General features: G+C 39.2%; 1 protein-coding gene across 12 annotated transcripts in view; it reads left to right on the top strand.

The window, feature by feature from the left end:
- The window catches only part of vav2 (vav 2 guanine nucleotide exchange factor), a 189,734-nt gene that overhangs the window by 134,020 nt on the left and 28,284 nt on the right, over positions 1-27,430 (top strand). For 8 of the 12 annotated variants that reach the window (XM_007561610.2, XM_016676165.1, XM_016676168.1 and 5 more), the window contains 6 exons: positions 3,656-3,724; positions 12,710-12,815; positions 15,358-15,372; positions 17,424-17,522; positions 19,346-19,414; positions 20,790-20,890. In XM_007561610.2, the coding sequence (XP_007561672.1) occupies positions 3,656-3,724; positions 12,710-12,815; positions 15,358-15,372; positions 17,424-17,522; positions 19,346-19,414; positions 20,790-20,890 (459 nt within the window). The remainder of the gene's footprint in view (positions 1-3,655; positions 3,725-12,709; positions 12,816-15,357; positions 15,373-17,423; positions 17,523-19,345; positions 19,415-20,789; positions 20,891-27,430) is intronic. The other 4 variants (XM_016676164.1, XM_016676169.1, XM_016676167.1 and 1 more) reach the window with 1 other exon arrangement.

Below are 27,430 nucleotides of genomic sequence, written 5' to 3'. Positions count from 1 at the left end.
ATGTTCGCTGATCCCTGCTGTTTCCTCGTGTGTTCGGGGCTCTGACCTCTGACCTCAGCTTTAGCATCATGCTACAGGACACCTGAGGGGTTTGTGGTGCTCAAGGTGTCACAAGCACAAAGTTCAAATGTCAACAAATGTGACTTGGATTGCTGACGCCACAACCTCGCTCGTCTGGAGAGAAAAAATAATAATCTTGCAATGATGTGACTTGTGGTGAATCCATTGGAAAAGAAACATTTTAATGAAAATTTGCAGGGTGTGGCTGCTGACTGAACAGCAATAAGCTACAGCTTATCCAAAGATTTAAGAGGAAAATTCTTAACAGTCAAGCATTAATGAAGCAATGAAGAACATTGTTGGTGCTCTGTGGTGACCACTAGAGGGAGCAGTTAAAACAAGATGAAGAACAGGAACATGAAGAATCATAAGACCAAAAAAAGGGAGTACGACAAAGGTAAATGAGACTAAGATAAAGTCAAAATGACAAAGACCAAGATGAAAAACACTAAGATGACCAAGTAGAAGAAGACCTAGATGGATAAGACCAAGATTAAGACACAAAACATGAGCAGGACCAGCAGGACCAGGAGCTGGACGAGGAAAGACAGATCAGGAGGAAGAGGACCAAGACTAGAAGTAGGACGACTGAAGATGAAGATGAAGATGAAGTCCAAGATTAAGAAGGTCAGCTGTTGAGGATTTCCCTGGTTATTAATGACCAAAAGCAGAAAGAAGCACCAAGTGTCTCTTTATTGTTGAAAATGACCAAGCCAAGTCCTCCACAATGTACTGATCTGCACCTTTAAAGGTTTAATAATCTGTAGGCAGATCTGATTCATCTTCAGTGTTGAAAGAGCTGAAGCAAAACAACCAAAGCAATCGCCTTTTCAGATTCGTACCACATAAAGGTGCTAAAATGTTCCCTCTGATAAACTGATTTTAAAGTGTGACGTATGAGAGACGCGTTTCTATCAAAACACATTCACCCACAGGCTGGCTTTTAGAAAACAATTCAGTCTTCATCAACTTTTAAGAAATGTAAGCAACAGCAAAATGGAAAAAGCTCAAAAGTATAAAAACAGCTAATCTGTATAGATTAAAGAAAACATGCAACTCTACCTGTTGGATTCAGAGCTGAAGTCCTTCAAAACTAAAATAAAATTGTTTGCCTCTAAATAGTCAGTAAATTGTAAAATTTACCAGAAATTTCTCTTTGGAGTATAAAAGTTGTTTTAGCTGCACTGTTAAAAATGTTTTGAAAAACAAAAAAATACTACTTAAAAAGTAGTAAAATTTTAAAAACCATATATTATTGTCATCCTCAAAATTGATTTAAACACATAACCGAATGTCAAAAAGTTAAAAAGCGCGTGAATACTTGTTATACGAGAGGCAGTCATTATAGAAAATACAAAATTACATAAACTTATGTTTTTTTCCCCCCTGGTTCAAACTGCGTGATAAAGACGTGAACAACATGCATCCGTAAAAGCCCACAGAGCAGCAATAAATTGCCGAGTGTCGGCTCATCAGAGGGGCCTTGATGAAATTAGGAACAGAGTTCAATTACACCTGGTTGCACTATTTAGGGGAAATTAAAACTGCAGCAGTGGACATTGGGAGGAGCACAGGGATGATGAATGCGTGCGCGGAGCTCCACAAACTACTGTGTAATTAGATTTTGCCCTGCGGGACTCCATTAATAACTTAAAATATAATGCACACTTCATTGGAGGGGGCCATCAAATGTGGGTGTGTTACTGCACTCTGGAGGAGGCACCCTGTGCGCTTCATAACAGCGAGCGAGAGCTTGACATAAATCAGACGAGGCAGATTTCGTGGAAGCAAGACTCGTAATTAGCTTTGGAAATTACATGTTTTAATAAAGTTACCGGCTGTAAAACACGAGGAAATTGTTCCGAGAGAAGGATTTATAAAAGACAGAGGAGACTTCAGGACGCGTTTGTTTGCGTGAGGCTGCTGACCTTTGATTATCTCGCCCAGCGTTCATTAGCTCCACGACTTTCGGGGTGATTGTTGCTTTAATTAAGCAGAGGCTGATTACTGATGTCGCAATCACACGCGAGGCATAAAATGCACAGCTAGAGTCCAGTTTACCCGCTTACATCTAAACATAAAGTGGAGCAATTAGCCGCTAACCACTGCCTCTTTGGAGAGACGCACACCACCAGGAAGTGTGTGAGTCATTTGATCATATCTTGGGATTAAATGCAGGGAAAGGGGTTTGAAAGCAGAGAGCTAACAGAGAGGAGAGTGCTTTCACTTTGAAGGTCTTCTCTGTGACACTAAACTGTCGTCATATTGGCTCCAGGCTAACTTGTCTGTCTAGACAGCGACATGACATGCACAAATTATTTTTTTATTTCTCTTTGGTCTCTTATTGTCAGCATAAACGTTGAATGTTTCCACATTTCTCACATTAAAACCACAAAACTCGATGTGTTTTACTGGGATTTTTCTTTTGTGATAGACAACATAAAGAACAATATTGATAAATCCTTATTAATGATTCTTAAAAGCTTCAAAAACTTAAAACATTGCCCGACTTTGCTTGACTGATTATCAAGTAGTTTAAAAATTTTAATAAATACAGTCAGTATTTGTAAATTAGTGGCAATATCACACTTCTTCGTGTAATTGATGTCCAAAAGAAGCCTGTTTCTTTCCCTAAAAGACTTTGCAAATTGTTTTTAATGCCACTTTTACTGTTGTCACAATAAATACGATAAAATGTCATGATCAAATTCCCCATCGCCCATCTCTACTTTGTGGCATAATACCCTAGATTGTCATTTGACTGAGGATGCTGCAGCAGTGTAGATTACGAGGCTTTCAGCAGTCATTTATTAGCCGTAATGTGCAGCATTCACATGCAGCTCTTAGAGAGAAATGGCATCATTAACCCTTTGAAATCCAATCCTACACTTCCAACTAAAAGCTTCCAGAAATCTGACATCACTAACACCAGTTTGGATAAATTCACCCAGATAAATGAGGTAAGCAGCAGCCATCTTGGAGTGTTTGTCGAAATTAGGCATTCAAAACAGACGATCCTCACGAAACACGAATCTCAGCACAACTTTTTACTTATTTGTTGGGTTTTTTTATGTTCAGCTTGTCTCACACCAGGACAGTTTGTTTTCTGCAAGCGCTGAAGGTCACGCCCCGCAGAAGGAAAAAAAAACATCTCCAAACTTTCTGTTTTTTATTTCGCTTGCGTTGTCCCTGAGGATTGTTGAGCGATGGTCGAAATCCTGATAGGATTTCTCCGACTCCTGCCTATCAATCTGGAAGGAGGAGGAGAAAAAAGAGAGCCATCTTCCCTGCCTTGAATTCCTAGTAGTAAAGTTGGTTCTCGGAGGACGGCGGGCTCCTTATCTGTCAGCAGCAGCGTTTTGATGTGTTTTGACAACGTTGTTTGTGACTGATGGGGTCCCTCGGTTGAATAGTTCCTGCTGTTTAGCTGCTGAAGTGATGGAGCGAGGAGCGACAAGCTGACAGATGGAACACCAAGTTTCCTGACTGGTTATTTTTCTACCTGAGACAGAGCGGCGTGTTTATGTGGGTGTGTGTCGATAAAGTGTTTTGTAACCATCTCTGGCTGTGTGTGTGTGCTCTGTTTGTGCATCAGGCCCTTCCCGTCCGAGGACACGGCTCTGAATGAGGATGATGTGTACCGGAGCCTGGAGGAGCTGGCAGAGTAAGTGTGCATTCTACCAAAAACACCCAAACCGACTTTCTTAGTCACCCAGTTGGACGTCCCAGTGATTCTCTGGAGGCTTCCGCTAACCTTAATCTTTTTCGAGCATTTTTTTTGTTATTTTAAACAAGAAAATCTAAACCCCAAGGGGAAACGGATGTACGTCATTTTGTTTCTAAGAAAGCACACAAGCAAGTTCACAGCAGCGATTTTATTTCTCTCCTACCTAATTTTCTATTTCAGGAATGTATACAAATATATTGTCATGCACTGTAAAAAAAAACTCAGAAAAAACTGTTGCTGTTTAGGGTCACTTAGTGTAACCAAAACGATTAGAGCTCTTTGGGTGTCCGTCAACATTTTCTGAAATGTTGTACGATTCTTCCTGACAGAGCTGGTGTTTGGTCAAAAACACAAACTTTAGCTTTTTCTGGGACTGAAATCAGAGCTTTTACATCTTAATCTTAGTATGTTAGCATACAAAGATGATTAAAATTCTTTTTTTTAATGATTTGTTTGGCATTCAGTAAATAATTTAATTAAATGTTAAAGCACCTTCAACATTTGCTCACACCAGCTGTAAACTCAAACCTTGAAATAATTCAATCTTAAATTACAGTAAAATTAGATGCTTTAAACCAACAACAACAACAAAATTTGGCCTTTATTTTAGATACATGTACGGCTTCCATATTATTGACACCTTTAATTAATTCCCACAAAAAAATAAAACTAACTATAATGTGTGTCAAATTTTGGATTTTTTTCTTAAAAAGTTAAAATCTTCTGGTTCGTGTTGATGAAATGGAAAAGAGCTGCTGACCTGCAACTTTCTGTAAATACAGTCAAGGCAGCAGCTTCAAACTTTAACACAGGATCTCTGATTAACAAGTCATTGGCGACGAAGGATTTAGGATTTTATGGGAGGTAAAAAAAAAAAGCTTTTGGATTTACGGGGTGGCTATACTGTCTTAACTAGCAAGGATTCAGATAAACCTTGTTAATTTGAACGACATTTGAAAATTAGATCAAATTTTTTGCATATTGTTTCAGCTTTTCTTGTTGATGCTGTTGCCTCGCTGACTACACGAGCATCTTTCATGGTCATGTTGTCTCCAAAATACCATCAGCTTTGATGCAGAAACCATTTTTCAGATGTAAGGATCCCAGTGCACACATCTCTCATAACTAGCGATGCTTGAAGTCAAGTTGTGATTGTCACTTTTCCCCATATGTGCTAATCACCTAATTACATAAGCAAAGAGCATTCTTCCACGTCGTCTGTTGCGATGGCGACACCAGCTCTGCTCTGCTCAGTAGTTTTTTGGTGGGTTTTTTTAGGCTTGGCTGCCGCTCTGGAAGCGTCTGTGGCCGGCTGCTTGGATTCGGTGCACAGTGGTTTGGTTTTCCTGTGTGTGAGAGCGATTTGTAGGCTCTGAGGCTGGTGACAGCAGCTGCTTGACTCAGATTAATGGAGATTAATTAGCCAACCGCTCTGAGATGGGTGTCTTCATCATGAAGCGATAGGGAGAAAGCAGATCATGCAGACTATAGATATAGATATATCCCTCCTGAATGCATGATTGGGATGAACTGTGTAGGACGATGCAGGCTGAGGAGGATATGAGATGCTGCCAAGCAGGGTAATGCTGGATTAGGGTGCAAATACTGTATGCAGGGTGACTGCATGAAATAAGACTCAAATTGGTCTCATATTTTAGGTGATGATAGCCTGATATATAAACCATGTTTATCTGTTTTATATTTAAATGATATTGGTTTCATTTATTACTGTACAATGCATTTATGAAGGGCAGTAATAATAAAAATGAGCCTGAATGCAGAAGACTCACAAGGATAGAGTTTTGCAAAAGTATTCATACCTCTTAAAATTGGTGCCAGTAACTCAATTTAATGTTATATTCTGAGTTTTATGTCATTAACTGGAGCATGCAGACTCAAAAGAGGTTACATGCTGAAAGAACAACAAACTCAGAGCAGTAATTGAGCCAAAACTGTTAAAAAAATACATAGATTTGCACTTAATAAATACTTCATTGTCTGTAAATATGTTCTACCCAGAAATCCTCAAGTGGAAGTTTCAACTTCATCTGGTTCAAATACGACAGAAACCAAAATCTTCTTCTAAGCACCTTTTCTATAAATAATCAAGTGTGCACTAAAGTACAATAAAGTGTTTATTTTCTTTCTTCATAATGAAATTGAATTATTTGCTTGTTTGGATCTTTTTATGCATGTCTAACATTAAATAAAAAAAAAAAAAAAGGTTTACATTGTTTAAAAAAAACTTCAAAGTGTGAAGTTTTTATTATCCGATTAATCATCAGAATAATCGCTATAATAATCAATTACAAAAATAATCATTGGTTGCAGCCGTGGTTTAGATCAAAATATTTCCAGGAGTTAAAACGGCCCAGTCAAAGTGCAGTTACTGCACATTTGCAGTTTGCAAAGTGCAGTTCAATGTCTTGAAACGTTCAGCTCAAAGATTTCCCTTTTCTAATTATTGACTCTATTGCTTATTTATTCATAATTGTAAACAATTTGAAGCCACTGTGTGTCATTTGGTTGCAGGTTTTGTGTTCCAGAATCATGAATATTTGTTCATTTGCCCACCTGAGTGGACATTAGTTGAGAGTTTGTACATGGACAGTTGTCTGCCTCATGACAAAAAACTTAAAAAGCTGCATCAACAAAATAAGAAGTCAGTGTATAAATGAGACAGACTTACCACCATCCTATAGGTATACAAGGTTATATCAGTGTTTAACATCTAGAATCTATTCTACACATTGATTGAAATTAACCTTGGTACCCAAAGCTGCAGCTTCACTGAGTCGAGTCGAGTTCTCTGTTTTCTCAAGTGGTCAGGGATGTCACCACGCTAAGGTCTGTGTGTGACCTTTACTGTAGGAGCAGAGGGCAGGTCTTATTAAATTAATCATTCCCTTCCACCGTATGGCTGCACTTGACCTTTTACGAGGAACATTTTGTCTCACCAATGGACACGAGGATAATTGATTCATCAGCAGGTCCTCCACTTAATGCAGTAGGACACGCTTAGCACATAGGTCATGCTAGCAATAGCCCCGCTCTCAAAGACGTATTAATTAGCCTGAAATATTGATGCATAGTGTGATTTATGGTGGCTCCATGACTGAACTGCGAAAAATGGATGATGGGGACAATAATCATCGCTCCGCAGTAATAACAGTCATGTTTTATCGATGTGAAGCCAAACTGTTTCCCGTAGGAGGAAACCGGAGCACAGGGAGAACATGTGGAGCCGTAAAAGACAAGAGTGTGAAAGATATAAAACAGCAATATTGCCACCACAAATTTTGATTGTAAATAACAAAAGCCAATGGGAAAGAGCAATAATAATTTTATGGCAAAGCTAAGAAACTCCTGAAACTGGTGAGTAACAAGGGGTTTAAAAAAAAAAAGAAATAGGAACCAACTGCTGGATGATGTTGGTGGAAGGACGGACATTTTCAGCAACAAGGCAGTTCAGAGCACTTTAAATGACTTCAAAGGAAATAGAAACAAAACAACAAACCAAAAGGAAAAGACAAAAGTGCTGCACAAGTTAAGCTAATAGCAATTTCTCTAGATCTAAAGTTTGTTCTCGATTAGTAATAAGAATGAGTGGAAAATGAAGATGAAAAGCAGCTTTTAGGGATGTGTTCATATCCAGTAATTACAGTTAATGGGAGCTTCATTGACTTTTTGCAGAGCCGCATTGATTAAGAGTGATGAAGACTGTCTGCCAACATCTTGCCTTTCCACTGTCCATTTCATCTTATACAAGATCTACCTAAAGAACAGGGGACAGAAACGACTGATGACCAGACGGTTTCAAACTTATGATCATTTCAACTCGATATTCAACTCTTTAAAACTTGTAGCTATTTCAAGGTCTCAGACGGACCTTCTGGTGTTCAGTCACATCAATACAGGACTAAATATTGAAGGTTTAAACATCGGAGCACTGCATCTTTTTGTTATTTTGACCACTTCTCATTTTTTGCAAATAAAACCGAAATTGTTGCTTGGAATTTCAGAGACATTCAGTAGTTAATAGAATAAAATAACAATGTTCATTGTACTCAAAGAGGAAAGTCAGAGAAACTGGTCATTTTGCAGTGGTCTCCTAATTTTTTCCACAGCCGTATATCAGGAAAACAGACAAACTTTGATTGAGTTTCCTGTGTTTTGTCCAGCTAATGTGACTTTAGGTAATCTGAGGGATTTTCAGAAACAGAAATTACCGCTCATATCCCTGTGGTTTTAAAATCTGATCCTACATCCTTAGAAAGTACAATGCAGTGCTGGGACTCTTGATGTGGACTTGCTTGATGATTTGTGAAGTCTTCTTCTTAAGAATTGGTCCTGTGTGAGTAATCTACATCCAGCAGCTTATCCTGAAGGTATGAACACAAGAGATTGTGTTTTGCTTGACTGAGTATCATTTAAAAGGTTAAGTACAAGTCACTTCAGTTGTTAGGAGTATTTCCATATTGCGCACGCTGCTGGGTCAGCTGAACTCATGTCGAGTGAGGTTGATTGAGGCCTGCAGCCATCATTAGGAGCTCACCTGAAAGCAGCAGACGTAAAGTGGATAGTTTGGATCTTCCATAGCGCCGCCATGTAAATGTTTGAGTCACGCTGCTTGCATCCTGCTACCCGGTATCTGTTTCTTCGTCTAATTGAGGTCTCGGAGGTTAATGCGGCGACCCTGGTCCTTACCTCTTCCCTCTGGCGTCCAGATGATCACCTTGCTTAACTCCCAAGTCCTCTCCGTCTGGAACGACTCCATCCTGAGGTTGACAAAGCATGAAATGGGGAGGATCTGGCACAGTTGCCAGGGGAGTTATTTCCTTTGCGAAAGGCACACATAGATTTCCATTCCCAAACATGGACTGTCACAAGCTCTTTGTGTCATCTTTAGCAGTTTATTTTGGTGTGTCATTCCCCTGGGCAGGCAAAATAAAAAAAGTCAGTAGCTTGTAAAATAGGAAAGTTACATAATTTGTGATTTATTCTTCTTTTTTGTGCAGTGTTTAGACATGTATAAGTATTAATATTTCTCTTTTGGTTATGATTGTTTTATCGTTTTTGTGACATTTTCTTTGTTTTTTACACTGCCTTTATTGCATTTATATATATTTTATGTGAAGTTAGTTAGTGGGTTATTCCTCACTCCCTCTATTTATAAAAACAGCAGTAATACTGCCGTTAACAGCAGCTTTACCTGATAGTATTATTGGATTCAAACAAAAGGGGGATCCTGCAAAAGTGAACATTAGAAAAAAATTTCTCTATGGAAGAAATAAAATGTAGCTGATTAAAAATGACATTATTTGCTGATAAATTGTCAGCCGTTTAGTTTAATGCAGTCTGGTTTTGAGGAAATCCATCTCTGAATGCATTTATTGACCTTCGAAGCAGAAGAAGCGCTACAGCAGCAGACAACCTGGCTAATTCTGCCAGCTAACAACTGGAAATTGAGACTCCAGAAACACCAGTATTGGACTTTTACTGTTTGGAAAAATAATTCCTGTTCTGTTGAGTCTTGATTTTAGTCGTCTTTCAGATGGTGGGGTTTGAAGTTAACAACACACAAAGGCATCAGCAGAATCATTCAGTATCAAAGACGATACATCTCAAAGTGATTGAACACGACAGCGACTTCATTGTTACTGGAGATTTTATTCTCTTGTATAAAGCAATAATAAAAGAGCTTGTCACAAAAAATGATTAAATGAAATACAAATATCATCCATATTTTAAAATTCAATCTTTGCAAACTTTTCTTTTTCATTTAGTGGCATGCTTTACTCTTTGCATATTCTCCTACACATTTTTACCAAAACCTATCTTTTATAACTTAAACCTAAATGTTATATGCTCTTTTGATTTACAAAAACCTGAGCTGTGTCGAACATATGCACTGTGGCTCTCATACAGTGAATCATTGTCCATTCCTCCTCCTCACTGATGCAGCTCTATGTCATCGTAAGCCTGCAGCACTGACTAAACCGATTGCATGCAAACGCGCTGGACACCCTCTGGCTCGTCATTGTTTTATCAGACAGAAAATTAGACCCTAATTCATGAGCCCTGAGGCCCTTTCCTTCCCACTCTGTGTCCCACTCATGCATTTTCATGCTAAGACATGCAAAAACACACACCCACACACACAAACATGCCCACATGCGTGCATGTGAATTATTTATAAGTGCAAGCCCAACAGAAAAACAGTTTTGGAAATTTGTCCTATACAATGTTCCACTTGTACAGATAAATCTTTGTTTTTTTCTCTTCCTCATATCATCACTTATTTACACACATTATGCAGTATGTAGGACGTCTCTGTACAAATTTAGCCCTGCTACATTCACAGCGCTCTTCTTGTTTCATCATGTTTTCTGGAAATGTGATTACCCACTTGCTTTGCAACGGTTTTCAAAAAACTCGAATGTCACAACAAAAAACCTCAACAGATTGCTGAAAGTAATAAACCAGAGCAGAGTAGTGCAACATTTTAGAGGAAGAAAACTTTACAACTGAAAACTGTGGTAAATTATATTTAGCCCACTTTATTTGTGGTGCAGGAGACAGAGTAAAAACTTGGAAGTAAGTTCACTGGTCAAGTGATTACCAAATTTAATTTACATAAACTAAATGCAAAACGCTGTGTGGAGAAAAACTGACATTATACATCACCACAAACACTTTGTCTCTACAGTGAAGCACAACATTTGAATTGATTAGAACAAGAACAACACTGAACAGTACAACCAGATGTACAATGTAAGAGTTTGGATGGGTGATATTGTTTTCCTTGAACTCTAAAAGTTGTGGAAATCTTTGCAAGATGCTCTGCATCAAACACAGAACCTTGTGGAAGACAAAAGAGCCTCTGTAAAAGTTCAGTTTTTAAATAAAAGAGGCAATAAAGTTTAAATTCAGGTGGATTAGGAAGCGTTTGAATGAAACAACCAATCAATCATTCATATTTTAAGATCATATCCAAGCATCGCTGATCTTGAGTGTCATTAACCAGCTGATTGAAAATGTACTGAAGATGAAATTACTAACTGAAAAGATGAAGAAAGACATGAAAAATCAACAAAGATGCTACAGATGCATAACTACCAGTGCACATAAAGTCAGATTCAAGTCAGAATATGATCTTTCATTATCATATTCATATAAAACAGCACTTAGTCTTAGATTTCTCCTCCATGTTCTCCCAGGAGAACCTGCCTCTCTCAGATCTCTCCACAGGTCAAAAATATGTCCATAACCCCCCGCGGATAATAGAGCAAAATTAAGTTGAGAGTGTGCCTCGGCGTAACCTCTGTGCCATCCAGCGTCTGTGAGAGTGGTCCTGCAGTCCCACCGCTGGGAGAGGACATGCTGATAGGACAGCAGGAGCTGGGTACTGTCCTCCCACGCTGCAGCCTCGTCAGTATTCAACTGGAGCCGCTTTGGCTTAATGAAAAAAGAAGCAGCGTATTACTGAGAGTGAACTAAGACACCCCAATTAAAACTTCAAACCGACGTCACAGATGCGTCTGCTCTTCTTCTCCTTATCCTCGTGTTTGTACAGACAGTGAGAGGAGGATTGTTGTAGCGCTGAAAGCAGATGAAGGTCGTCACCTGGACCCAGTTCTGGAGAATCAAACATAAACCCACGACTTACAGACCGCCTTAGTAACCCAGTGCTACCGTTCTCCTCAGGATGCTTTCAAAGTTTACCACAGTGTCAATGTCTCTTCCTAATGAGACATTGTTTTCAAGCTACAGTTAGCATGCTATGATTAGCATGAGTGTAGCAGACTCTACATCAGAAGAAACCTTAAGAATTACCAGCCTGTTGTTCTTGTGTAAGCGTTTTACATCTTCTAGTAATAAAAACAATAGAAATAGACACAATAGATACTGTGTAAATTGTGTTAGCTAATGCTACATCAGAAGCTAACATCCACCATCTTCCTCATCTGCCCTCTTGGAGGTACAGCCAGTTAGCGCCAGGGAAACTGAATGACTTTTCTGGATTTGCTCCTTTGCAAACACCAGCCAGTAGCATCCCATGGCACCAGGGTTTTTCAGATACTTACCCAGCATTTTCTTCAGGATAATATCCGTATGATTTACCAAAAAAATTAGATAAAATCTACAAATAGGCTAAATTTCCATGTATTCGTAATTTGTAAATACTGAATGAACTTTAAATTAAAGCCCTGATTTCATAAATTTTTGGGTAAAGACTTAGAAGCTGTAAATCTGTGGCGTTTTAAAGAAAGTTAAAGATACTGTGACCCAACCCTAAACCTTCAGGACAGAAGAAACAAGGTGGATGTCTGCTGAGGCTCAACTTGTGACTCAAGTTAGAAAACTTAATAATCACCAAAGAATATTGAATTCATGAGAAATTAAACCAGGAGATTGGATTTACACACTTAGAAAACAACATTTGTGGCATCAAACATAAAAACCATCATTCATTCCTTTCAAATATATTTTTTTTGGGGGGAGAAGTCTTTGAAAGAGATTTGCATCTTCTCTTAAAGTCCCTTTCCTGAGCAATAACTACACCTGCAGTGCAAGGCAATGCACAGCGTAATCTCCGATAGCATGAGGAGCAGCAGCCGTTCCTCTCCACAGCAACTGTCTTTGCTCTGCTGGCTTCTGGCCTAATTAAAGGTCAGTTAGCTAGCTGGGTGCCAAAACAATATAAACAGATTCAAGGGAAACGCCACATGGGAGCCCAACACGTCGGAGGGGTTTGTAAATGCTGGGTGCTGCGTCCTCTTCCTCGGAAACAAAATCATTAAAGAAATTAAAATCACGCCGCCCCTCTGGCCCTCGTGTGTAAAAGATAATGAGATGGCTCAGATTTGACAGCCCAGGGTGTGTTGGCTGTCTTAAAGTTTTACTTTTCCCTCTCCTCAGCGAACACGACCTGGGCGAGGATGACATCTACGACTGCGTGCCGTGCGAGGACGACGGCGACGACATTTATGAGGACATCATTAAGGTGGAAGTACGACAACCCATGGTGAGATCTCTGTATAATCAGCCGCTGATTACCTGATGCATGTTTTCACACAAGATTTCCAGCATCGTCAGCATGCACAACTAGAAGACAAAAAATAATCTTTGAATATTAGAAGCCAAGGCAGTTAACTGTAACACGTAACTCGTGCTGACCAGTTGACGTTTCTTAGCCAGGATCATAAAAACTGACAACCAGTCTTCATCATGGGCTTAATTAGCTGCAGAACCACCATGATGAGCTAATAGATCTAGACTTTTCCTTTGCATAACCAATTAGTCCTGGTTTTAAATCTTAAAATGAATGAATCTAATCCTAGAAGCTGGAGGGGGGGAATAAGTACAACTTAACAAGTGAGGAAAAGAAGTAATTACTTTGAAAATATTTGGGGAATTTTATAAAGAAGTCTAAATTGCATTGTAAGGGTGGACTGCTGGGTTGGACTTGGAACCTGTTCATAACTGCTTGTTATTCTAGCATTTAAATCACTGATTACCTAACAACCCCCAATGTAAGTCAGGCAGAAGGTTCTCAGAACTATTTAGGAGCCGGTCTTTTTGCTAAGCTTTACTAGAACTTTAACTGGAACTTCCTGCTTTGGTTAGTTCAGGCTAAGATTATGGTTTTTGGTTACTAGCACTCTACGCGAGTAGACAAAAAGAAGTATGTGGAAAAGCATCTCTAGCCTGTAGTTGAGCCTTTAGTGATGCAGTGGGCCTGTTTCCCTTTTAAACCAGCAAGAAGCTTTTTAAACGTCTTTCTAGAAACAGGAGAATACAGAATAAATACAGAATAAAGTTCATCTTTGTGTTTTCAGGAGGATAATGAGAACAACAGAGAAATCGTTCTTTTTACTCTAAAGCTCTTTTTCTGTTGGTATTGGTAAAATTAAAGGTTGAATTTTCATAAAATATTCTGTGTGAACTTATGCTACTGCAATAAAAGTTTATTTTAAGACTTTTGACACATTTCCAGCATAATTGACTGTAAATGTAAACAGCTCTGTGTGTTTTCAGGCGCAGTATTTTTAAGCTGTGGCAATCTGTGAACTACTAGATTTCTTTCCTCCCTGTGAATTTATCGTTTTCAACCTGCTGCTGACATTAATTAGAAGAAAGCTTAAACACACAACCAGAGTGGGATGACGGCATGTCTGATGTCTTAACTCCTGTAGCATTTTCTTCTGCTTTGACTTGTATCATCATCAGTTCAGAAACGATTCATGAACAGTAAGAATACAAGCGCGTGCTGCATTCTTGAGCCTCGGTTTCACACAAACCTTGTAATGATTGTAAGAAACCAGTAGATTGAAATCTCCACAGACGGCTTTGACTCTGTTTTCGTTTTGCTTTATTTTCTTTTTCCATTTGGGTAAAATCCCGTTTTCCATTATGGCTCTACCTTGCAAATGTATTCACAGACCTTGATTTATTTTATTTATTTATTTATTTTTTTAACATTTGGTCATGTTATAACCACAAACCTTAATGTCAGATACAGCTACATAGCATATTGGATTTTTCTTAAGTGGAGAGAAAGTTATAGGTTCATTGCGAGATTTTCTACTTACCCTCCTTTAACTAGTACCCTCAAATTAAATCCAGTGTAAGCCTCAAGAAGTCACCTCATTAGCAGACAGAGTCCATCTGTGTGTGATTTAGTCTTTAGCAGTTTCATGAAGGCGTCAGAGGTTTATTAGAGAACATTTGTAAACAAACATCATCACCATGAAGGCCAAGGAACACAGCGAGACACGTCAACGTTCAAAGAAAGTGACTCACATCCTCCAGTTGTTGTTGTGAAAAGACAAAATGCTTTTGTAGACAAACCCGTTTGCATTTCTTTTTCAAAATGTAAATGTGAAAATCCCGTATGTTTTGGGTCTGTGGTAATTTGCACAACCCTTATCTGCAAAAATCTACTTCATTCCGTGTTTACTGTCATTTTAAGCAAAAAGAAAGTTCACCTAAAACTGCTGATGTTTAGATGACAGCAAAGTTATAGGAGAGATCCAGAAGATTCTGCAAAAGACTTGAGACCAGGCAGAGTTTGCAGGGGAATTGTTTCAATTACAGATGATTCATGAGTCGAAAATGCAAAATTCAGACCCATATCCGTCTGAGGATATGTGACAAGTAGTTCTCCATCCAACATGGCTGAACTGGAACTGTCTTGCAAAGAGGAATGTGTGAATATATTAGTCTTCAGATGCACAAACCCCAACAGACGAATGTAGGGTGACTGAAAATGAGAATTATCCACTAGTTTGTGTCTCTTAAAATTCTATCAGAAATAAATTGAGGTTTGTGGTTGCAGTGCATAAAAACTTCTGCAACATTATATAGGCTTATATTATTATAAGCCTATATAATGTGCAGATGAGGATGCATCTGTTCTTTGCAGAGTTTGTCGGATGCATTGTGATGAGATCACGATGGACCTGACAGACTGCAGAGACCAGATGACGATGCAGCTTTCCATTTATTGTCTATTTCACACTTGGTGATATAAACCTGTCACTTGCTTTGCCCTTCTCATGCTGCAGATCAGATACATGCAGGTGAGTGGTGCTGTGCTTGTGACTCGACTCCCCCTCTTCTCCCCTCCAGCCTCCTTCTCGCCATCAGCTAGCTTCCCCTCATCACTTCATTTCAAACACACAGAGAATGACCCGCTGATTAGGGCTAGTGACCCATGCACGGTGGCGGGGGAGACCCCATCTGGTTGAGCGTCTGACTCAGGGCCTGTGACTTCAGCTCAGTGGCTGCAGTGTTAAGTGATGTCAGCGAACACCACCCGCTGCCACAACAAAGACGGAGACAAACTTTGTTGTGCTGGCTTCGTGCCCTGCCTCTCTTTTTCTTTTTCTAATTACATGCTGGACTGAAGCCTGGACTGGACTTTCTTTTTCTTCGTCTTTAAGCATTGTTAGCTCCAGGATTTTTTTTATTTTATTTTACTGTTAACGGCCAAATCTGGTCCAGATGGCTCCCCTACTTCTTCTTTATCTTCCTCTTAAGTTTAGCTGCTTCAGATAAAAATGTGTTCAAATTAAATCTGTATGTTTTTCTGTGGATTTTACAGAGCTGTTTGGCTAAGTCGTGTGTGGAAATCAGTCAGTTTTGAACATTTATTCAGATTTTCTTTGCTTTCTTTAATAGTGCAGTGGTTATTTTTTATTTACTTTTACTGCTGTCAACTGATTTCCAGACTATGATCAGTGAACTATGCAATCGCTCAGTGACCCTTTGTATGTGAAAGTATCATCTGTGTGACAACAAGAATCCATTTCTTGGAATATTAGTGAAGGCCATGAAATGCAAAGAAAACTGCACGAATATCATGCCCTGTGTGAAATCATTTAAAACGACACAATAAAGCCTGTTCTCTCAGGCTGGTACGAACTGAACCGCTCCACAAAAGCCTACAGAATGATTTAATACTCTGATCCACCATCTCAAAGGCAGGAATCACAAACGTCATTGAATCTGCAGCCAGAGGGATGCCATTAAAGAACCAGAAACCGCTTTAGATGCTTCAGCCGTGTTTTTATAACTTAAACTCGGTTCAGCCCTTCTCAACCAACCCAATCAACCCGCCAAACTGAGCAGAGAAAAATGGAGCCTTAGTCATAACTAGAGCGCCGACAGCAGCTATGATTTAAATCGCTTCTTTGATCAAGTGTGGTCTCTGGTGCTTTTATTAATCGATGCAGCACTCAGGGCTGTTTACCCAAGCAGCTAAACAGAAGTCATCCTCCAAAAAGGCAAGAAAGCAAAAAAATAAAGTGAAAGAAACCTGGATGTACTCTATTCTACCTTTGGGGGAAGAAACCCTCGAATCATACAAAATGAAATGAACTTCTGGCTTGTCTAAACCGTTCCTTATAGCTAAACTAGGTGGGAGAAACTCGCTGTCAGCACAATTTTCCTGCAAGTCAGAAAACAAGTTAGTATAGAAAGAAAAAAGAAGGAGACCAAATGCTTTCTAGGAAGGATCTGAGGTTATGTAACAAGGCTCATGTTGAGTTTAAACCTCAGCCTTGCAGGATGTGTTTTTATGGGCATTCGTTTAGCATCTCTCACATAGTTTTGAGAAGAAGAATGGACAAAAAGGTATTGTTAGTTTTGAGAATAATCTTTGAAAATAAGTTTAGAGTTTACTTGAGCTCTTCAGCCAATGAAAGATGAAGCCTCTCCTGCTTTAAGAAGTCAAATATATATATATTTTTTACTTGTCTCAACAACACAATAAATATGAGTAAGTTTCACTCTTTACTTTAAGGTAGACGTTCATGACAATCTGTTAGATAATCCAGTTTACCTGACACAACAGCGTTGCAGCAGAAATCTAGTCTGAAACCACTGGCATGTGGGTTTCATGCCAATCTCATCAATGTTTAATCCCGTAAAATCTGTTCAGTGTTTTGACACATGGCAAGATTATATCATGGCTAAAATGACAAGCTTTTCATTTGAAAACTGTGGAAACAGTCCTGAAGCATAAATTTACTAAAACCAGAAAAATCCCTTCTTTTAAATCCCAGTTACTTCAACCAGTTCACTGTGTATTTAAACACATAAGATCATGTTTTTCCTTTGTATTTTCTAGAAAATGGGCATGACAGAAGATGACAAGAGGAACTGCTGCTTAGTTGAGATCCAAGAGACTGAATCCAAGTACTACAAGACTTTAGAGGACATTGAGAAGGTGAGTTCTGATGCTGAAAGTTACTGTTTGGCCCAGAAGTTCTCATTCACTCGTTCACTGGCATAGATGAAGAATCTGGTGCACAAATTAAAATGTAATTGATGAAAATATACCCCCAGACTCACACATATCCATTAAAAAAAAAAACATTTTCAAGTCTTTGCATAGACATTAGTCCTTTTATCCTGGAAAAATTCATGAGGTGATAGAAGGCTGACTTTATAACTGCCTTTATGTGTCTCTAAAGGTTCAGATCTGAGTTCATCTCTAATTTCTAGAGACCAACAGCAATAAATAGATCAAAGGAATCAAATTAAGGGTTCTGCATGTATTTCTCTTCTATTATTGTGCCAAAACTTGTGTCCACAACTGTTGACCGTGCAGGTAGTGAGTGTTTTTATACTTGCTCTGGGTTCCTGTTTGCTGCCTCCTTGTTGTCGGCGCCCGATGCCCCTCGGCTGTGTGTCAGCATGGAAATGTCACGTATCGGCCGATTCATTTGGGAGCACAAATGTCACGGGAACCGATCAATATGGTTATTATTGGCTGAGCCCACAGGGGAGACGGTTATCCCTGGTGCTTTACGTGCACATTACAGGTGCCGAGAGTTGCCAAAGGAATAGCTTGATTTATATTAAATCTCTTTATAATTCAATAACAAAGTCTGATGATGCATCGATGTAATTTATGAGGATATAAAAATCTTTATACTTTTGAATTCAAGGAGCTGGGTAAATAACTTTCAACATTTTTTAAACAAACCAAATAGAAAAATGTGTCATGCATTGGTGTTCATCTTGGTTGAGTCAATACTTTGCAGGACCAACTTCAGGTGCAGTTCAGCTGAAGTTGGGGGATTTCTCTACCAGCTACAGAAATACATTCTTGCTTGTTCTTCTGCAGCTCCACCTCAGTGAGACTGGATGAAAAGACATTTCTTTTCTACTCTGGCTGTATGTTTAAGGTGACTGCCGTGTTGGAAGATGAACCCCAACCCCAGCCTTGAGTTTTTTCTGTAGCCTCCAGCAGGTTTTTCGACCTCTGTTTTATATTTGTTTTCTTTCATAAAGCTCTCCTTGCCTGGCCTGTTACTGTATGTGAACATGCATCTTTCAGTAAATCTGCAGTCCAGCCATAAACGTTTTATTTTTAAATACTGGATTGAACAGAGCTCTATGAGACATTCAGAAATATTTCACACGTCTTTCCTGCCATTCTTTTTGCAAAACAGTCACAAACACTCCAGCTCTCTCAGCGTAACGACACGCCTTTGTCGAGATCGGCGCTGCTAACGCATCACTTTTGTCATTGGCAGATTTCTTCTGAGTGCCACAAATCATCCGCTCTGCTAATTTCATTAAAGCGAATGTGCATCCTGTGTTTTTCCCCACATTAGACCAACGTGAGAGTGGATGAGAACAAATGTGCCTCTCGTGATCAGAGGACTCGTAAAGCTTAATTGAGTTGGGGTTCATAAAGGCTGTCGTTTTTTATGTTGCTTCTTAGTTGATCTATTTGTTATCATTATGATGATGAAATGTGGCGGCCATAAAGCAGAGCTGTGGAAAATAACAGGCCGGTTTTTCCTGCCGTCTGCAGCAGCACTGCGTCTCCATGTAGCGCTGGCTCACTAAGTGTTGTTTCCATTTAGCAAATGGCCTGATATATGTTGCCTGTCTCTTTACCATGTTGTGTAATATTGATTTGTGCTAAAAGCTTGAATTGATCTCCTTCGAAGAAAGAAAAACAAACGTTAAGACTGTTGAGAAAATTAGGTTTTTCGTGTAAAGCTTGTTCTGATTTGTTCCTCTCTCCCCTTGAAGAATTACATGATCCCGCTGAAGCAAGTCTTGAGTTCGCAAGAAATGGAGGCTATTTTTGTCAACCTGGAGGTGAGTACGCGGTCAGGCGAAGGGAAATCTGTCTTTACAGCATGTCTGCATGCCTCCGACAGGTGAATAATTGAGTGTGCGTATGGATAGCTGATTGACTGACATGGCATGTTTTTGTTTCTGTACTCTACCCTGATACATAATTCATAGTTTCATATATAAAGCAAATATTCGTTTTCAAAACAGCGCCAAAGGAAAACAGGAGATATTTTTTTTCATGCATCGCCGTCAGTGATGGATGTATGAGCGACGGAGAAACTTTGTTTTTTTAGCGGTGACTCAATATGCCAAGCAAAAGATTCTGAAAAGCAAAATAGTTGGAAGAGTTTTTCTACGTTTTTTATGCAACCTGAATCAGCTTGTTTTTTCTAGATTGTCGGTTTAGAAAACAGGTCATTACTCATCGCTTCAAAGCTCCTCCAACATGTTTGACTTTGTTCACATCTGGTAAAATTGTGCTTTTTGTGCCAATTGTTAAATAGTCGTAAATCATCATTATTACAAATTGAGCTTGTGATAGTTATACTCATTTCCACAGAAAATGTATATTTAAAAACAAAGCATCTGTGGTAACATTATGTCTGGAACACCAAACTTGGACATCAGTGGTGGAAAACTTTGTGCACCCAATGTAAAAATAATGATAGCAAAGTCTCCGGCGAGAAGGAGGCATTCAGGAAAACTCTTGTTTGACTGACGTATATCTTGGAAATGTAACAAACCGGCATCCTACTCAGAGATATAAAGTGCTCAGCCATGAACCCGATGTAGGTGGTGGGTTGGGATAAAACTCAGGTTTTGCTCAGGTTCTGACCAGCATTTTTACTCTGATGTCTTTAACAAACCACAAAGTGATTGCAGTTGATCTGCAGTTGGAAAGATCTCTTGAGTCCTCAACCTTTCTCTTGCGTTGTGGAATTATCATACATTTATTGCTCAGATCACTTTATGTGTTGCAATTTTACTGAAAAAAGCAACATTTAATCTAGAAAAAGGTTAAAAATCGAGGGCCACCGTTCATTTTCCTTGTCTTTGCTGAACTTCCAGGAGCAGAGGTAAGGAAGACGTCTGATATTACCTTCTGCGTTACAATTTCCCTGTGTTTTTTCGTGCATATTAAAGTATATTTGGTGTTTGAACTAGTAAAACAGGCAGTTCTTAGCGTTTTTAGTGGGAGTTTCAGTGTTTTTCTTTTCTTTCCTAAACCCTCAAACCGGGAAGTCTAATGTATATTTAGTGTTTTGCCAACATGGCAACAGTAACATCAAATATTGATGTCCAGTACTGTAGAACTCAATATAGATTCCTCTTTCTGCTTTTACATGTAATACAGATACATCAACCTGTTCTGTTGTTTATTGTGTTGCTTCCCTAGGATATAATCCGCGTCCACTTTGCCCTTCTGCGAGCCATCGATATGAACATGCTCAGCGGAGGAAGCGGCCTTGGAAAGATCTTCCTCGATTTCAAAGAAAGGTTGGTATCCTGTAATCCGCGCCAAGTGTTTGACCTCATGTCGCGTTCTTTTGTGCTCAGGACCCACAGCGATAAAATCCACTTACAACACAAAGATGGAGGCCTTTTTCTATCCTTTCGACTCTGAGACTGCATTAAGATGAGTATCTGCAGATCAAACCGCCCATTGATGGGATTAGCACACAAAGAATAAGTCACTTAAACATAAATAAATCAAGTTGTGTGCAAAAAATTTAAAAAAAAGCTGAGAGAGCATGAAGCCAATTGTTTCTCTTTCCAGCCGAGGTTGACAAAGCAGCTGCACTTAGCCTGTCATTCATGTTCATTTTTTCTCTCTCTTATCATCACAGTGTATTATTCTTTGCATAAATATCGAGCTGCTATAACTAAACACACAAGTCTAGGACTAGTGGGAGAGATGGCTCATGATCTTTTACCAGAAAGAGAAATCCTACAACCTCTAAAGTCTGACGTCGCTCCGTTTTTCTTTACGTTTTGCGTAGAAGAAAGTTGTGCTCATATCTTCTTCGGACGTTTTCTTGTCGTTTCTTTCAGTAGCTTTTGGTGCAGCGCCCCCACAGGTGAGGCAGTGAACAGGTTTTGATAGCTTGACTCAGTGCAATGTCAATGTGAACTGCATCCACTAAAAATGTAACAAATGTAGCAATTTTGGTCACTACTGAACATTTTACGTCACTTTCTAAATAATGGAAGCAAAATAAACTAAATAAATTTCCGCACCTGCTCCGCCTCATTTACATATTAACTTGAAACACTGAGAATTTTTATTTCAGGTACAATCGCAAACTCTAAGAACAATCAGAATGCGACATTTGCTTAAAACAGCAATAACGTCTCAATTATTTGATTTCTCTGTGGACGTGGGAAAGCACAAGGTTAGTCTGAAGGAAACCTTGGGGTTTGTTTCAAACTGGGGATTTCTCTTTGATCTCCATCTCTCCCAGCTGAAGAGCAGCGTGTGGATAATTTGCACCCCTGACGGGAGCCGTGATTTGCCTCCCTGCTGCTCTGAGTGCTACAGCTTCGTCGGTAATGGTAATGATGGTGATGATGGGTTCTGGCTTCGGTCATGATTCTATACGCACCAGTGGAAAACGGGAGCCTCCTCGAATAAGGCGGCCATTACTGCTGGAATGAGTCACACACCGTGTGTGTGTGTGTGTGTGTGTGTGCGTGCGTGTGTGTGTACCTTACATACAGCAGTACTAACATACTTCTGTGATTTCCTGTTGCTTCCAGCCTGAAACTCATTATTTCTGAGATGTTCTCCCAGGTAATACGTTTGTCTTTATGAAGCTGTCGACTGTCCTTTTATTCACTACAGCTTGAAACTAGACAGCCACAAAGTTTCAGCCAAATATCTGCATTAGGGCTGCAACTAACTATTATTTTAGCAATCGATTTTTTTGTTATTGAATCGATTAATCAGCGGGGGAAATGGGCAAATTCTGCTAATTTTTCATTTAACCACTTAACCCTTTCTATAGAATATTGGACTATTACATTAAAATATGCAAATTAACACATCAGAAAGTAAATATTTTAATGCCTAAAATTAATCTATTTAGTGTACATGTGATCATTTCTAGCAAATGATGCATCTGCAGATAAAAATCATATTTTTACTGTCAACATGTGAAAACTTCAGACCTTTCCGCTTCATTTAGCTTCAGTACAGTGTAGCGCTAATTTCTTAATTTTTTATTTTTTGGAATAACTAGAGAATAATTAGATTACAAAGATGACTTAATAGTTTTTTTTTTTATCAGAGTTTGAACTAGGTGAAGTATTTTTTTTCTTTTTTCTAAAATGCAAAGTGTAAATTTATCCGTACAGTTTTGAGTGTGATGTTCCTTTAGCAAATGGCTATTTTGGGCCTGTGTGCTCCAGTTAATTGATTACTAAAGTAGTTGATGGTTATTTCAGTAATTGATTCATCATGATTAATCTGATTAATAATATCTGTCCTGATTGATTCATATATATGTTTATAAATGGACATTATGCATGTTAATAACTGTGGCCATGTGGTGACAAATTAAGATTATAAGAAGGTGCAGCTTGCCTCAAATACACAGGACACTGAAAACACACCTGACTACCAAGTGAATGTTGTGTTTTCTTCAAAGTGCCTCACTCACATGCAGTTTTTGCTGAAATTAAGAGTTTCAAGCAACCGATCATTTCCTCTCCATTCATAATCAAATGTGCTGATGACACGCCGCTCATTGTTCCCGGTTGCCCTTCAGTGACATTCTCTGAAATGTGACGCAGGGTTATTTTAAGAAAATGATTCATTTGATTTGCAGATGCTCTCCATCCTGGTCTTTCACCGCCTACAGGTGATTGACATGCGTACCTTCCTCATTTCAAGCCGCCGGTGCATCTTGCGTCTCCGTGGTGATAAACAGTCGTAACCGAGGGGATTTGAACCGGCAAAGCTCTCCTCCGGCACCTCGGCGGGTTTCCCGGGGACGGGGGTCTGGCATAATTAATTTGGTTATCTGTGCTTGTAAGTCTCTGTGACCTTTACGACAATGTGCTTGTATCCTTTTTCCTCGTGTTGGTGCAAAAGATGAAAAGGCCTTTTTGTGTGCTTGTCATTGAACCGGCAGCCATGCTGAAAATGTCACCAGTTTATCTTCCCAGCTTTTAAACAGCAACACTGAGGCAGAATGGAAAAGTGCACTCAGAGGAACCTCCATAAACTAAATGGGCATCTAAATAGCCTCTTGTTGATATACTCATTTGCAACATTCCAGAACTCATTTCCGGAGTAATCTGGCTCACAGATATGCAGGCGGGGGCCTAATCATAGTGGCACTGTGCGCCTCTTTAAAGAGGGCCTTCGCTCGACGTTCTCCACCATTTGCTGTTTGCTGGGAAGGCTGAGTGGAGGTGAGGGGCTCCCAGTGCCATGTGTCTCTGAATATTAGCTGCTTCCACAGCTTGTCACTTCTGGTTTGCTCACTGAATTCCTCCGTCGCCTGACTCAGCGTGCCGCGCTGCTAGGGTGAGGGCGGATGCCCAGGGCGCAGTTACCCCCAAATTGTGTTTCTGGTGGAATAACGTGCGCAGCAGCTTTCTCGTCATGGAAGAGACGCACACAGCAGGAGCAAGAGGAGAAAGTTTTAACTGCTCCTGCAAAACCCAGAGGAGAAACTCCCAACATTTCTGCTGTTCTCAGACTAACATTGCCAGCTGGACAGCTATGGGACTTCGAACGGCACTTGTGAACATTTGCCAGCTGAATTTATGAATAAAACTTTGGCTTTGTTTTCTTCCCTAGACATATAAAGCCTGTTGTTATCTTTTAATCCTTGTATATAATTCCTGCCTGGTTACTGACTACTTTAAATTCAGTGAAGAAGATGATAAATATTTGTTCAAGCACATAAAAGCTGCAGCACCACACACTATATTTTCTTGTAAACTTTTAAAGTCATCTTGATCGATGGTGAACATGACTTTCTGAAGCTCTTGAAACTTTTTTTATTTACCTGAGCAGCTTTTTCTGTAGGTGTACAAGAAAAGCGCCGTAGACTGGAGATGAACAGTTTTTAAAATCTGAAAGACAGAGGATGAATCCGATAAGGCGTTGTCTCGTAACCTGAGAGATCATTAACCCTTTAAGACCTCTGTTCAAATCTCCACCTGGATTTCTTTGCTTGTTTTAATTTTATGCAGTTCTTTAAATGTTTTGAGAGTAAATATATTTGCCCATTTATCCATAACTGACCTCCACGATGTTCTTAGAAAGCAAAGTTTTCCTTCTTGTCCACAATCACAATATAGAGACGCACTTTTCCTTCTTACTGAGACGACATTATTCATTGAGGTTTTATGCTTGTTGTGGTCTAGTTAAAGTCCATATCTTCTAATCTACTGAAATGCATGGAAGATATGAACTAATCTGGGAGTATTTCCAACAGCTGGGTCCGAATTTCAATAACTTGTTTGCTAAATTGTGCGCTGGCACAACGCTGGTTTCTTCCTTGATTTTAATGTCTCATCAGCCACAGGTCAGAGTCTTAAGCCAAAATCAATAAGCTCATCTTCCGACCTGAAAATGAGCAAAAAAGCCGCCAAAGTTTAAAAAAACGAGCATCTTAAAAGGTAGCAACGTCTGACTATTTTAAAGAAAACGTACAGCAAGAAGAGTTACACCAATATTTTCTGCAAAAGGGAACAGCTCTCTACATCTCCATCATCTTAGTATTTTGAATTATATAAAAGCGACTTTTTTTATTTCTAACTCAGGATTTGCTCTGAATTCTGTTTTTATTTTCTTCCCAAAGTACAGAGCAGATGATAAGCTGTTAGCTGCAGTAATCACAGCTCTTACTGGCTGGGGGGAAACGAAGCAAGCTGCCCTTTCCACTCACCATTAGTGCTTTTGTTAAACTGACTGGTTAAAGAGAGAAAAGAGGACAAAGCTTGAGACGACGGGCTGCGTTCTTCTCTGAATTCCCTGTATAATTATTTTCTATTTAAGCATGTATTGAACTCAAACTATTAGAAGCCGAGAAAAAAAAAAAATCCTACAATAAGTTTCTTGTGGCTTGTAAACAGCTGCAAAAACAATAAATCGATTAAATGAGCCGCAGATCAAAAACTGTGACAATGGGCTCCTTTGAAGAGAGCTGAATGAGAACAAGAATTAAACTCGCATTTTGAGCGCAATGCTGTTCCCTACTCCACTGCTTCACCTCCAGTGATGTTTTTATTGTCGTATTTTTGACATGATCTGCTGTGAAAATCTATTCACCGCTTATAGATTTACTTCCTTTCACAAAGTAAAAGGTTTCAGATCAAGATTTTTCAAGTTTTGGTGTCAGAGAATAGTTAGAAAATTCTAAATGCATTTTTTTATTAAGAGAAACAAATTATCATTTTATAGTTACTCAGGTTATCTTTGAAATATGTTAGAGACTTCGAACGTCTTAAAATAAGACCTTCATGTCCCATTACGTCCCGATCATTCATTCTATAGTTTCTATCTTTGGTCTGTGCAACATTTCATGCTCCATCTGCCTTCTTACAGCCGCCCATTAATCTCAATCACAGTTCCAGCGGAGCCGGAGCTGAGGGAGCGTAGATCCAGTCCTAATCCAGATCTTATTGGATCCTCCTGATCGTATTTTAGTCAACTTTTCTGGGAAAAGTTTGGATTCGTTTTGGGGAATCTCATAGTTTAGGACTTTACCTCTGGCAGCCTGGTCCCCATTTTGCAGCCTGAACATTTTAGGAAGATTTCCAGCGTGAAATTATTCATGTGGACATGCTTTCACATCAATAATGGAGATTCGTGAGTTTGCACTTTTGTGCTTTGGGAGCAGCCATGAAATCACATTGCAATCTAATTTTAACCACAAACATTTTGAAATTAATCTTACTACATGTTTGTTGTAAATTATTAAAGTGCATGTTAAAAACAAATTGGGTCATGACATCATAGCCAGAGTAGCAGGATTAATATCGTGGGTCTTAGAGAGATAATTCACTGATCTTATCTTGCATATGAAACATTTGGACAAAGGAAATGCAAAAAAGACAGACACGCATCCTGAGTTCATCTCAGTTCATAATTGTTTTAGGATAGAAAACTGTTGGAAAAACTATTATTACCCTAATAAATTCCTTTGAATGAAATGTAGCTAAAACATTTCTATTTTTTCTATTTGAGACTTTATTTAAAGTTTTGTCTCAGAAGCCATTTTTTTTTATTGAGAAGTTTGTCTTTTCATCACAAGTAGTGAGGAGGATGGTACAAATTACAAACGTAAATATGTGAAGTTAAGTTTGAACTTTTCTGCTACAAACAATCCCGTTTGCCTACTGAAGAGCACAACAGATTGAAGAGGCATTTATTTCTTTCAAAGAAAACTCCTGGGAGCTTTTGGGTATTTGATATTCAAGAACATTTCAATCAGAAATCTGGTGGTTTCTCCCTGAGAACAGCTAACGAGGCTGAAAAGAAAAGGGAATGAGAGTTTTTACACGATGGCCGTTCCATTTTCATCTGCTGCAGTTTGCTTTCCCCCCTCACTGTGTTAAACAAACTAAACCCTTTGATAAAGCTGTTCCCCTCCTCGCCTGTGGTGGCGCTGCATTACAAACTACTGAAAGAAATTACCTCTCTGGAAAACATTAACGCAACTTTCTGCTTCTCAAAATGTAAACAAACATTCAAGTGGTGTCAGATTTTAGCTCTTGTATTTGGTAAAACTCTACAGGCCATTTCTCTCTTGTACTAGACTCTCATGTTTGTTTTGGTTGTATTTACCCAAAATGCCTTGCACTATAACCCATTTCCGCTTGCATACACATATTCATTCGAACCGCCCTGGATTTTTAGGTGGAGTTTGCTTTTTGTTTCGATTGCACATTCTCTTCTCCACAAACAAATTGGACTTCCCAGGCAAACGAGCTGGAGTTCGATTAAAACGGACTTAACAGGGCTGGTGTGAATGAGAGAGAGAGACCAGGACTCTGAGCGATCTCTGTGTGCAACATCTA

The sequence above is a fragment of the Poecilia formosa genome, unplaced genomic scaffold, assembly GCF_000485575.1.
Source record: "Poecilia formosa unplaced genomic scaffold, Poecilia_formosa-5.1.2 Scaffold129, whole genome shotgun sequence".
In the NCBI taxonomy this organism is placed as follows: Eukaryota; Metazoa; Chordata; class Actinopteri; order Cyprinodontiformes; family Poeciliidae; genus Poecilia; species Poecilia formosa.
The sequence above is the reverse complement of the archived record's forward strand: the minus strand, read 5'-3'. Positions and strand labels throughout refer to the sequence as shown.